Source organism: Microtus ochrogaster, chromosome 8, assembly GCF_000317375.1.
Source record: "Microtus ochrogaster isolate Prairie Vole_2 chromosome 8, MicOch1.0, whole genome shotgun sequence".
In the NCBI taxonomy this organism is placed as follows: Eukaryota; Metazoa; Chordata; class Mammalia; order Rodentia; family Cricetidae; genus Microtus; species Microtus ochrogaster.
This window is the reverse complement of record NC_022015.1, coordinates 32489081-32501914: the sequence shown is the minus strand read 5'-3', so window position 1 is coordinate 32501914 and position 12834 is coordinate 32489081. Positions and strand designations below refer to the sequence as shown.

General features: G+C 51.9%; 1 protein-coding gene across 1 annotated transcript in view; it reads left to right on the top strand.

Annotated features, from left to right (window-relative positions):
- Cfap46 (cilia and flagella associated protein 46) overlaps positions 1-12834 on the top strand; it is a 92655-nt gene that overhangs the window by 70595 nt on the left and 9226 nt on the right. Inside the window, exons 40-50 of the mRNA XM_013347735.2 lie at positions 416-604; positions 1436-1624; positions 3118-3258; positions 3338-3517; positions 3923-4093; positions 5556-5653; positions 6167-6243; positions 6668-6762; positions 7252-7373; positions 8233-8312; positions 10355-10507. Coding sequence (XP_013203189.1) covers positions 416-604; positions 1436-1624; positions 3118-3258; positions 3338-3517; positions 3923-4093; positions 5556-5653; positions 6167-6243; positions 6668-6762; positions 7252-7373; positions 8233-8312; positions 10355-10507 — 1495 coding nt within the window. The remainder of the gene's footprint in view (positions 1-415; positions 605-1435; positions 1625-3117; positions 3259-3337; positions 3518-3922; positions 4094-5555; positions 5654-6166; positions 6244-6667; positions 6763-7251; positions 7374-8232; positions 8313-10354; positions 10508-12834) is intronic.

Here is a 12834-nt window from a genome sequence, read left to right as displayed (position 1 = left end):
GCATAGGTTGTGGCAGACAGATGGTGGTGTTTATGGGTCCAGCCAGGAGCTCAATCATCCTCCATCTTCAAAACCGTTTACAAAATGGAGTCTCTCAGGGCAAAGGCCCAGCCTGAAAAACTACTGTTTATATACACAATACGAGCATCTTAGAGCAGGAAACAGCCTGATGTCAACACAGGCTCAAGAGAGGACACGGGGGAATCCAGAGGGTGAACACCATGTTCCTTCCCTTAGGTTGGTAATAGTTTTGGCATCTATTGGCATGTCAAAATGTATATCCATTTTACAGTTCAATTTCATACTTCAAATGCATTCTGCCTATGGCAGGTCGGCTATGCTTTGTCAGAGTACTTAGCAACAGTTAGTGTCCTCGGGAAAAGGACCCTGCTTTACCCAGTCCCAACCATCTCAGTTACAGAACATCAACTCCCCACTCATGAGGAGACTGGCTCACCTCAAACTCCGCCTGATAGAAACATGCCTGGACATGCAGCGGCTCATCTGCAAGGAGGCCTTGGAGCTGCAGCTAGAGCAGGGCTCATTTGAGAAGCTGCTTGCCGACTTCCTGCATAACACCAGCGACTTCTCATCCATCGACTTGGTGACTGCAGGGCTCCTTAGCCCCTGTTCTCTCCTGGGGGGCTGACAGTCACACTAAATGCAGGGTGCCAATCTGTGGGACCCCAATTTATTTCCACCCACCCCACCCCTTGCCATGGCAGCTCTTGATGACTCCCATACCTTGCTGCCGGATCGCCAAGAGGACTTAACTAACAATAAAGAGCTTATTGGAAGGCATTTCCTTTGTAGGCTTACAGCTTCCATTCCCAGGCCTTGGGGTTAGCCCCCCTCCCCCACCCCCTCCCAGCACTACAGACAGAACAATTTGAATAAATGAATACTAATTTGAAAGAAAACCCTTCTTCCCCTTCCTTCCCTTCTTTCTCTCCCTTCCTTCCTTCCCTTCTCCCTCCCTCCTTCCTTTCTTCCCCTTCCCTCCCTTCCTCCTTCCTTCCTTCTCTCTCCCTCCCTCCCTCCCTTCCTTCCTTCCCTTCTCCCTCCCTCCTTCCTTCCCTCCTTCCTTTCTTCCCCTTCCCTCCCTTCCTCCTTCCTTCCTTCTCTCTCCCTCCCTCCCTCCCTTCCTTCCTTCCTTCCTTCCTTCCTTCCTTCCTTCCTTTCTTCAGTTAGCCTCTATCTATAAGAGTTCTGGTTTATATTAGTAGAAGTTGTCTTTGAGTATGTCCCAATATCTAAGTCCCAGAGACACCCCCTCATACTACCACACAGGACTGCATAGAGCAAAGACATCTCAAAGTACCCAAAGTTCCCTGCTAGGCAGTCCTGGAAGGCAGCTATCTGAGACCTCAGGGTGACTGGGTGGAGGTCACATGACAGCCGTTGGTGGTGACGGAATCTCCTTGTCTTCCCGAAGCAATGGTTCATACTGAAGCGGACCCTGCCTCACACAGTGCTGGCACAGCTGGAGAGTCTGCAGCCGCTTTGCGTGGGCTGCATGGACATCCGTGCCCAGCTTCTGGTCCTGGCTGGGAAGGCCCTCCATCTGCTTTCCGTGCAGACAGACCCGGTGTACCCTTCCTTCTGCTGGGAAGAAGAACTCTTGGTAGGTGGCCATTCTTCCCGCTGAAGTCTACTCCCTGATTGTTCCACCTCGGCTGTAGAACTGGGGCATAAGACATGTTCCAGCAACTCAACTAGGAGGGGTCTAGCCTTGTCATCCCTCTGTCTTGGTGGCTTGTGTCTGGTTGTGCACAGGCCCCTGGGAGCTTCAAAAAACTCATACACTGCTTGGGATACACTTAGGCCCTGGGTGTTGACCTCCATGCTAAGATGCGCCAGGATGGGTGTTGTCTGCCTCTATGGCCCTCTATATACCACACGGCCCGGGAAATCTCTGAGAAGGGTAAATGACTCCTTTTCCTCTGATCCTCCCAGGGCCCACCCTCTTTTAGGCCTGGGTTCTCTGACAGAAACACTCACTAAATTCAGAAGCCTGGTGACAGTTCTTGCAAGCCTGCCTATCCCTGGTCCCCTTCCTCAGAGCCTGCACAGAGATACGTCTACTCTAAGATGGCACCAGCCTCAACAGACAAGCCAGAATGCCTAAGCAGACAAACCCCTGTGGGGTTCGCCCTCACAACCCAGTGTAGCAAGTCATGGCCCAGAACTCAGTGCCCAGAGAAGCTCCCAGCCAGCTAGCTCTGAAGCCCTTGGCTTAGAACCCAGGGTTGTTTGTGCTGAATCCTTAGGGTATAGACAGCATGAAACCAATAAGACCCACGCTGGGTGAGCAGACGTTTGTAGCTCCTGTCAGGTCACAAAGTCAGAGGCTTGAGATGCGGAAGCACAACCCCACGGCTCTCTGTCCTGAGTGAGGGTCTTCATCTGTAATACAGTGGGGACCACTGTCTCTAGACATGTAATGATGGCAGTGGGGAGCTCAGGGACTCCAGGAAGCACACCTACTTCCTCCCAGACCCCGGAGTCCCCGCCTCTTTGTATTTGTTCCTTTTCCTCTTCCTCGGCTATGCCTGGCTGCTACTGCCCAGTTTCCTGACACCAAAGCTCACCCTCCTTCTTCCGAGTTTCCTTCTTGTTTTCCAGGCGCGCTCTTTCCTCTAAGCACCTCTCCATAAAGCCTGCTTAGTTTAATGTGGAGAACTCTCATTCTCCAAGTTCATTTCCCCAATGCCACTGTGATGTCTTCCTTGATGGGCTCGATGGCGCTAAGTGGCGTGTCTGACTCTGAGGCTACTGCACTGTCACAGGCGTCTGTTCCTGATTTTTAGCCCCATCTCACTCATGATCACTGTCCTTGGGGATCTGCTGGGTCAGGGCCTGGTGGGTTTTGGCAGCACTGACACTCTTGAGAGGTGGCGTTACCCGATGCCAGGTGGGCCAGGGCCTGACTTTTCTCCCACTCTGTATGTGGGCCATGGAGAGACTGCCTCTCAGTTCCTACCAAATTGGCAACACCATTGACCCCCCGAACCCATGGGTCCTGAGCACTGGCAACTTCCAGGACCTACTGATCCCTACCATCTTCCCCTTCCCTGGCGTCTGTGTTCCCCTTTTGGCATATGGTGTACACTGTAGGTAGGCCCCAAGCAGAACAGCCTGCGGTCGCTGGAGCCGGAGACAGACACAGAAGACAGGAATGTGGAGACCACCTCCAGGGACTCAACAACCTTGAAGGAAGCCCCCAAGGAACAAAACCGGAAGGCTGAGGGTCTGAAGGTACGCAGCCCTCCCTGCGGTATTCTGATGGCCTCTGCCTGAAGAGCCGGCCTTAGCTTGAGCTTTGCGCTGCCCGCAGAAGAGGGTGGCGCTGGCCCAGAGGTTCCTGGCTCAGACATCGGAAGTACTGCTGCAGTGTTTGCAAGTCGCCCTGAGCAGCAACCTTCTGGACATCGCAGCCACTGCCAGCTTAGAGATGGTGGAGTGTATTGGCACCCTGGATCCCATAACCACCTGCCAGTTCCTGTCACTGTCGCAGGTAAGGACCTCCTCTGTGCATCTCCAAAAGGGGCTTTGTCTGTCACCTTGTCTGTAAGTACCAGGTGCTGCTCTCATTAGGCAGGAACGGGGTGGCCCTGTGGCTGAAAGAAGAAGAGACCCTCCTTGTTCTCTGAGTCTTAGGTTGTGCTGGTCTTCAAGGAGTGGAAGCCAGCCAGGTACCTGTTCTTGTAGCTCTGCAAACACGCGCTGTGCTCACCCTGTACCCCAAGTCTCCATGGTGGAAGGTACTACTCTCCCTCCCGCAGGCTGGCATAGTCCAGCTACACGGTGGACAGAGGTCCAGCACAGGGTGACCCACACAGACTCCCAGATGCCCATTTGAGGCTCCGTCACCCTCAGCCCTTTCCCACTGCACACACCACCCCTCTCTGCTCCGTTCCAGAGCTGTTCAACCTCAGAGATGATGCGAGATGTCCTGCTCACAGCCACGGACAACACCAGCAGCTCCCAGCTGGCAGCCCTGCTGCAGCTCCACCAGCGGCTGAGGCAGCAGGACAGGACCTCCACCAGCCTGTTTGCCAGCGTGGAGCAGAGGCTGGCCTCCACTTCCAGGGTAAAGGGCAAAGGAGCCTGCAGAGCTGCTCCTGTGGCCCAGAGGCCTCTGAGCTCACTTGCTGACTGCTAAGAGGACAGCTTCTAAGTGACGCTTACCTTACCCCTTCTAGCTGTGTGGGTCTGGAGGACCATGCAACTTCTCTGAGCCTCATGGGCTGTGGGTACAAAGACAAGAAAGCTTAGAGAATTGCAGTTCCTTCCCCCCCACTTGCCCCAGGGTAGCCTAGGTGTAGTCGGACCTTTCCATGGGGACCGCTAGCTCACAAATAATGACATGTAATTAGGAATGCTTGTCTGCTAGCTTAGGCTTGTTCCTAACTAGCTCTTATAACTCAAATCAACCCATTTCTATTCATCTATGTGCTACCACGTGACTCGTGGCTTGTTACCTCATCCCCTCCATGCCATGCTTCCTCTGCATCTGACTGGCATCTCCTCGTAACTCTGCCCTGAAAATCCTGCCTAGCTATTGGCCGTTTAGCTTTTTATTAAACCGGTCACAGTGGCATACCTTCACACAGCGTAAAGGAATATTCCACAACACCCAGATCTTGGTAAAGTCCAGTGACTAGCCAGTTTCATCTGTGCTCTGACCAAGTGTGTCAAGAAAAACTGTGATGACATTTCACCAGCCGACAAAATGGATGATGAGGGTGGCCTGGCCAGGCCGCTTTCACTCTTCCTCGATCCTGACTGCCTCTTGGTCCTCCTCGGGGGTGGCACTGCCTGCCTCTTCACCTGCCGTGTGGGTACAGCCATTGGGAAAAATCCACCAGGTGCTTATTCGCTAACAAAAAGTTTTCTAAGGAACAGTTGCAGTTTTGCAAACTCAGAGTTCTATCTTGAAGCCATGAGCATTAGTAGCTCATAGAGGAGATCCCAGGAGACTTCCCAGGGCCCATGCTGGCTACCTGCCCTGGGCAGCGGAGACCTTGCAGTGTGCAGTGTCTAGGATTACTCAGATTATCCATGTACAGTACGCTCGGGAAGCAGAACTGGAGGTCTGGAGGAAACCGACCCCAAGCTGGGTCAGCATCCTGCAGACTCAGGACTAGGTTGATGCCTTCAGTTAGTCTGGAAGAAGCAGTAAGGACCCCGTTTTTGTTTTGTTTTGTTTGAGACAGGATTTCTTTGTGTAGCCCTGGCTGTCTCTGTCCTGGAACTAGTTCTGTAGACCAGGTTGGCCTCGAACTCGCAAAAATCCGCCTGCCTCTGCATCCCCAGTGCTGGGATTAAAGGTGTGCGCTACCACCACCCAGCAGTTAGGACCATATTGAAGAAATGTTGTTTGAGGTTTCCAGAAACCACACCAGCAAGCCAAGCTGGACATTTTAGAGGCGCCTGTAAACTTCTCGTGCCTCTGTTGCCCTCTTGTGGTAGTAATGCATTTCACAGCCCAGACCACCCGGGAGAGAGCAGTGGCCCTGAGTCCTGAGTGATTTTCCCCCTGTCACACACAGGCATGGCAGAGCCTCTGTGTCACAGATCAGCATTTCACCTTCCTGAATGAGATCCCATCCATGTTCCGGATCCTCTTTCTACAGCACTCACCAGACAGGTGAGGTCTCCCCTCCCCATCCCTGTATATTTCTACCCTGTTGAGAAGTGCAGCCAGGAAGCGCAGCAAGGATGCATGGGCATAGCAAGCTCGCCCCACCTCAGCTCCCGTCCTGAGGCAGACTGGGCTATTTAGAAAGCATACTGGACAGACTCAGCTAGCCCACTTGTCAGGCGTGGGCACTCGTTCAATCCAGAGAAATGGGAAGTCCTCTTCTGACCTTCCTGGGAAAGACCAGGGTGAATTTCCGTGATGATGGGGGTGCTCTGTGATCCGTGCCCACACAGGGTCTTTCTGTTAGGTCTGTGTATGCCTACGTTCCTGGGTCTTTTGTAATTTCAAATCTCACTTGGGTTATATAGACTGATTCGTGGGCCTCTGCCTGGCAAAGGAAGCAAGGAAAGGTACCGATTGGACGCCAGCTGCCTATTGTCTTGATGGGCTCCTGAGACCCATGTGCCTTGCCGTTTACCTCCTGTGGGAATGAGCTTGTGACCTTCATTCTACCTGCAGGTCCTGTCTGTATGGTGCCGCCTTTGAGAGACCAAAGTCCATGCCTGCACCCAAGGGGAAAACGGTCTCAGTGGGCGGTAAGCTTGGGTGTGAGCAGGGCTCCTCCCATTGACTGCAGATGGGGTACGGTGACTGTGGGACCCCCCACCACCACCACACAGCAGGACCTCCTGCTTCCAGATGCAGGGCTGAGGGGAGGCTGAGCCCAGGATAGAAAATAGAATCATCACGTGTTTCTAAGGGATCCAAAAGAGTCCTGCCTCCTGAGAGCTCCCCCATCAATCAATCACCACTGTGTTTTGCCTCTGCCTGAACTTTCTGGGTACCAGACCCTGTGCTGCCCAGGGAGAAATGGGGAAGGCCATGTGAAGGCCTTCCCATCACACGCCTCGCCTCTGAGTCATCAGAGTTGAAGATGTCCTCAGGGCCTCTCACGTCTCCACTTGTTCACACGGAAGCTCTGCTCTGAGCCCTGTAAAGGCCATGGGTGTGTCTCTACAGGTCACTGCAAGGTAATGCGGGTGACTATGAGTCGAACTATGTTCTCAGAGCTGTTGACCAAAGTCCAGTGGATGCAGAAGCAGACACAGGCCCAGGTACACAGCAAAGATAAGACCCTGAACCCAAGCCCTTCAAGTCTAAGGCTCCATCTGCAGACTGCAGCTCATCCTAGGGAAAGTCAGGCTTCCAAGTCTTGGCTTGGGCAGAGTTCTGGGCCCAGATCTCAAGGGGATGAAGGTGAAGCCCTGGGAAAGGTGGGGAGCTCTCCTGACTCCTTGAGTTGAGTCTGGCGCCAGCAAAAGTACCTGCTTACCTCTTCTCTGCAGAGCATTGGGGTTAGCTGTCCTGGGTCTATCCCTACCACTAGGATACTCCATAGTGTCAGCAGAGACAGGGACAGGGCTGAGATGTCAGGACAGTCTCCAGAAAACCACCAGGAGCACTGTGCTGGGAAGGACCAAAGCATGTCAACACTCTGTCTGGAAGGGTTGAAGCTCAGTTCTTTCCCTGGGTTTTTCCCAGTTTGGTAGGAAGTCCCTATGTAGACACCCATGAACAATAGGCTGTGCTTTGGGTTGGGACAGAAATTGGACACCTTGAATGATGAGGAGCAAGACCCATGTGTGCAGAGGCTGAATAACATCCTGGAATACATGGAGGAATATATGAAGCCCATCGCCCCCCTGTTCACCTTCCCAGATGCCAGGTATCAACACGTCATTTCCTCTGAAAGTTCCCAGGAGCAGCCGGCTTCCTGTCACCAGGTGATGGGCAGTTGTCCCTAGCTGAAGCAGGAGCTAGAGACTGTTGGGCATGGGCTACAACTCCCGCAGTAACCAGAATCTTCCCGGAGCCCCAGGAAAGGTCAGCCGAGTGTAGCTGAAGGCCAGCTCCGACTCCAGATCTGAACAGCAAAGTACTGATGTGAGCCGGGTAGCCAGCTGTGATGGGTAGAAAGCCAGAGCTGGGTCCTGAGAATGCCGTCCACATGGAAACTGGTCTCTGAGTGTCCGGTCCCTACTAAGGACAAACCGAAGAGCCTGGCTGTTCTGTGGGTTTTGTAGGCAGGAATCCAGCCGCTGCAACTGCTGCCGCTGCCCCTGCCCCACTGACCTCCTGCTCTGAGGATGGTGTGGGAGAACTAGCAGGTCCCCAGGACTCAGGCTGGGCATTCATTCTGAAAGAAAAGAAGGCAGGTGGAAGGCGGCGGTGGCCTTCTTGTCCAGTAGCAGGAGCCCACCCTGAGGTCCCTGTCTGTTGACACTCTGTGAAACTCCTCTGGTATAGAGATGGCCCTCAGTGATTGCTGGGTGTGGTAGCACATGTCTTCAATCCCAGCACTCAGGAGGCAGAGGCAGGTGGATCTCTGTGAGCTCAAGGCCAGCCTGGTTTACATGGAGAACTGTGGGCCCAACGAGAGCTGTATTGCAAGACTGGCTATGCCTTTAAGAAACAAAACAAAGCAGCAATTATTGGCTGAGGAACAGGCTGGGTGGTGCCTCTCATAGTCTTTGAATATCTTCCTATGCTTTCTAAAGTCTGAACACAGTTGCTCTGAATTTCAGAACACAGATGACAATGTCAATGGCGGATGCAGGGAAACACAGAGCCAAAGAGAAAGATAGGAAGCTCTCTCTCCCTTTAGGTGAGTGGCAGGAGCAGACCCGCAGGCCACCACTGGTTCCTGAGGAGCTTGTGTGGGCACTCACCCTCCCATCATGAAAAACCTAGGTGGGTCAGGAGTCACAGGGTCCATACCCCCAACAAGTCCCACACCCAAGTGCTACCCAGGCGACTTGAGGTCCCCAGTACACAATTACCCAAGGCGAGGTGAAAGGTCATAAATCAGTGCTTCTTGGTCTTCCTAATGCAGTGACCTCATGCTGTCGTGACCTCAGCCGTAAAATCATTTTCATTGCTACTTTTTACAACTGTCATTTTGCTACGGTTATGAATCATAATGTAAATATCCATGTTTTCCGATGGTCTCAGGCAACCCCTATGAAGAGTCATTTGGTCCCCAAAGGGGTCTCGACCCATAGGTTGAGGACCACTGCCCTAGAAGGTGCTGGGCACGAAGACTGACGGTTCACTGAAAGGGGTTGTCAAACAGCAGAGCCACCCTGCCCTTTCTGAGAAAATGGTCACCTCTTGACACACGCAGTGCCTATAAGCAAGAGCAATAGTGCTGACCCAGCCCTCGCTACCCTGGCCAGGCAGGAGAAGGTGGCTCTGCTGACAGTCTGCTGCTGTTTCTAGGAAAGATGGGTATTGTGGGCCTGCCTTAGGGAGCTCATCAGAGGCAGCCATGGGAAGGCGCTCTGTCCCATCCACCTGGCACTCATATGTGGTCTCTGCTGGGGGCACTGTCTGTGGGTATCTTTAGCACAGCCCTGCAGATTTGATTCCTGCTGAAAAGAATGGGAGGATGCTCTTTTTTTTTTTTAGGATGCTCTTTTTTAAAATTATAGTATAATGTGGCATTTTATTTATTCTGTCAATTAAAATGCAATTAAAATATTTATATTAATTGAACTTAATCTAAGAAATCAATTATCATGTTTTTACATGTCAATATTGGGTATTAAAAGGACAGTCAATATAATTATGTTCAAAATTATTCATCCCCAAACTTGTAAATATTTGGTGTTGGGATGCTACATAGCTCCTGGCAGGAAGGTCGAGTGAGTGCCATCTTGGCTACTTCTGTGATTTTACTAACTTATTTTTTAAAAGGCAATTTCCTATCTTAAATGTTGTCTGCTTTTCTATTCCCACAAAGAATTATTGACATATGGCCAAGCGGATGGCTGCTTGCCCTCCTCCCCTTCATAAAAGCCACAATCCTTCTCCCAAGTCAAGCTGGTCATACTGCCATGACCCAGACGTTGCAAGCACTGCAAGACCTGCAAGTTGTGAATGGGTTAGACCTGAATTGGGGTGAGGGGAGGTGGTGCAGAATTATTGCCCCAACCAGGGGTGTGGAGGCTTCACACTCTGTGGGCAGACTGGTCAGGCCCTGGGTCCTCGCTCCTAGACTGAGTCTCTGCCTTGCATTAAATTCCCAGGATTACAAACACGAACAAAGAGTCACTGCTGGGTTTCAGGCAAACCTGCTCTGGCTCTGAAAATTAAGAAAACACAGCTGAAGTGTCCGTGGCCCCGCCTCTGGGTACCAGCATAGCTGCAGGCAGAGTGGCAGTCCTCCGCAGTCTGCGGCATGTATCTGTGGGCAGTGAGAGGCTACCGAAAGGGTCAAGAGAGCAAGCCTTCCTTCCAGGATGCTCTGGAGGACTCACTGTTTGAGAAGTCCTCTGGGAGGAGTTTTCATCAGCCTGGACTTTAGCCGTCCTGCCTTGGGAGTCAGGTGTCCTGAGATGTCGCATCCTGTAAGGTGTGCCACTAAGTCTGGGCTCTGCCCAGTTCCACGCTGTGAGCTTGATCTCACCATCCAAACCAGCGGCTGCCTCAGGGACCCTAGCACGCCATCAATGCAGCTGTGCATCTGCAAGCTGGGCTGGGGCTGCACTTTTCCCTCGTACCTCCATGCCGGGTACAGGTGCCACCAGGCCAGTTACCTAGACACGAAGTCAGGGCTTGGAGTGATGAAGCCCAGGCTCTAGGGTCTGCCCTGGGCCCAGAGCTAGTCTTTCTCATGTTTGAGCTGCTGTCGTTTCCATTCCGCAGGGCAGCCTTACCCCGAGTACATGATCCTGATCGTAGACAAGTTCCTACTAGAGCTGCCCCTCGAGGGGCTCTCCATGCTCAGTGAGGTCACCTCCCTGTCAAGAGACTTTTCTCTCCAGATGCTATGGAACCGTCTCCACAAGGAGGAGCTAGGTGAGTCGTGCCTTAGCCACAGTAATGCTTAATCTCAAAATGGGCGTTTTGAAATTACATTTCAGATAAAACATCGTTAACTCCTGTCAAAAGGTAAGGAGCAAGGCACTGGGGGTGCAGCCCAGTGTGGAGCATTGACCAGCATGTACAAGGCCCTGGGCTCTATAGCCAGCCCTGCAAACAATTGCCAAATGTTTTAACATTTTCCTTGGCCCTTATTCACTCAAAATCAGTTCCAGAATAGACACTTGATGCTGAGAATGGAAAGCCCACTTGAGTCCCTGTTACCACAGTAAAGAAGAATCCTGCTGATAAAAAAAAAAAATTAACACCCAGAATCGTTTGGTTAGATGTGGAGGGGCAGTGAGGGAAAGCAGGCCCTGAGTCAGGCCTGGGCAAGGTGGAAAACAAGGATTTGGGGGCCATCACCTGTGAGACCGCAAGATACTTCAGTCTGTGAAAGTCCTCTAAACTGTGCCTGGGGCATACTGCGACTTTGGAATACATGTCGTGCATCAATAAATAGCAAACTGGAGCTGAAAATGTGGCTCAACGATAGAGCATTCACCCAGCGCCAACAAAGCCCTTGGTTATAAACCCAGGACTGCAAAAAGTGAAAAGCAGTCAGTAATCAATAAATAAAGTTAAAAATCGATTAGACTTCTGCTGCTACTCCAGATAAAATAATGCAAGCCATATTCTTCCAACCAAGATGACAAGAAACTGGAAAAGAGGAAGCAAGGTACCGGCCAACCCAGGATGGCAACATCCTCCAAGAGAGAGGAAATACATGCTGTCTTAGTTAGGGTTTCTATTGCCCTTGAGAGACACCATGACCACGGCAACTCTTGTAAGGGAAAAAGATTTAATGGGATTGGCTAACATTTCCAGAGGTCATGTGACATGGTGGCATGCAGGCAGACATGGTGCTGGAGCAGGAGCTGAGGGTCCTACATCTTAACTAATAGGCAGCAGGAAGTGGTGTGAGACACTGGGTGATATCTTGAGTATGTGTGAGACCTCAAAGCCCGCCTCCACAGCGACACACTTCCCCCAGCAAGACCACACCTTCTAATAGTGCCACTCCCTTTGGGGGCCATTTTCTTTCAAACCAGCACACTTGACCCAGGAGCTTCTTAGAGACTTGTGACTCAGACATGGGCAGGAACACGGGAATAACCCAGGAGGCTTCTGGGCTGAAGGCATGCAGCTAGGAGCCTGGAGGGAAAGCTGAGAAACTTCGGGACAGCATAGCGAGAGGTGACAACTGTTTAAAAAGATCTACAGAGGACCCCATGGAGGCCAGTGGAAGTGAGGCCAGCAATAGTGACCCCAAAGGTCAGGGAAAGAAGCAAGCAGCCATGGAGCAAGGGGGTGATAACTTTTCATTTAAAAAAAAAAAGCTGGGTGGTGGTGGTACACGCCTTTAATCCCAACACTTGGGAGGCAGAGGCAGCAGATCTCTGTGAGTTCAAGGCCAGCCTGGTCTGCAAGAGCTAGTTCCAGGACAGGTTCCAAAGCTACAGAGAAACCTTGTCTCGAAAAAACAACAACAAAAAACTGTTTAAAATATCTTTGAACAGACAGTTGAGTAAAAGGAAATAAGAGCAATACTTGTGGGCTTTCCTGACAGGCATGGCAAGACCAGAGCAAGAGCTGCGGGGAGCTACTATGCAGGCTCTGCCAGGGCCCTATGCGGTAACTGATGCAGGGCGGCATCACTTAAATTGTGGTAAAATGCAAACTAAACCCTCAAGCAAACATGAAGAACAACTCAAACCCCGGTGTTCACTCGAGATTGGTGCTGGTGGGGAGTGGGGGGGAGAAGCGGACTGTGGGAGGCACACACTGAAACTCCACACACATCCACAGCTGCTAGGGCAGCTGCAGTTGGGCAGGCCAGTGTGGAGGGTGAGGACTGGAGGCCTCTGTGCCTGAGGCTGAGCAATGGATGGGCGTGTTTGGAATGGTGGGTAGATACAGTGGGTGTCCATCAGAGGAAATGGGGTCCGCCGGGTGAAGGAACACCTGTTCTCCCAAGTCTGTGGCATTCCCATTCCCATCCCTGGGTGAAGAGTTGCAGAAGATGTTGTGTATCTATACAACAGCCGTAGAGAAGAGGAGGGTTGCTTTAAGACAACATGGATGAGCCTGGTGGGCCTTATGCCTGGCACAGACAGCAAACGTACACTGTGCCGCTGATCCTGGGAATCTCAGAAAGTTCATCTCCACAGCAGAGAGAAAGGGTCAGGCAGGGACTGGAGCTGGGGGCTGTTGCCAAGGGCACAAAATCCTAGTTGCAGGAGAAAGTTTGAGAGCTCGGTTGG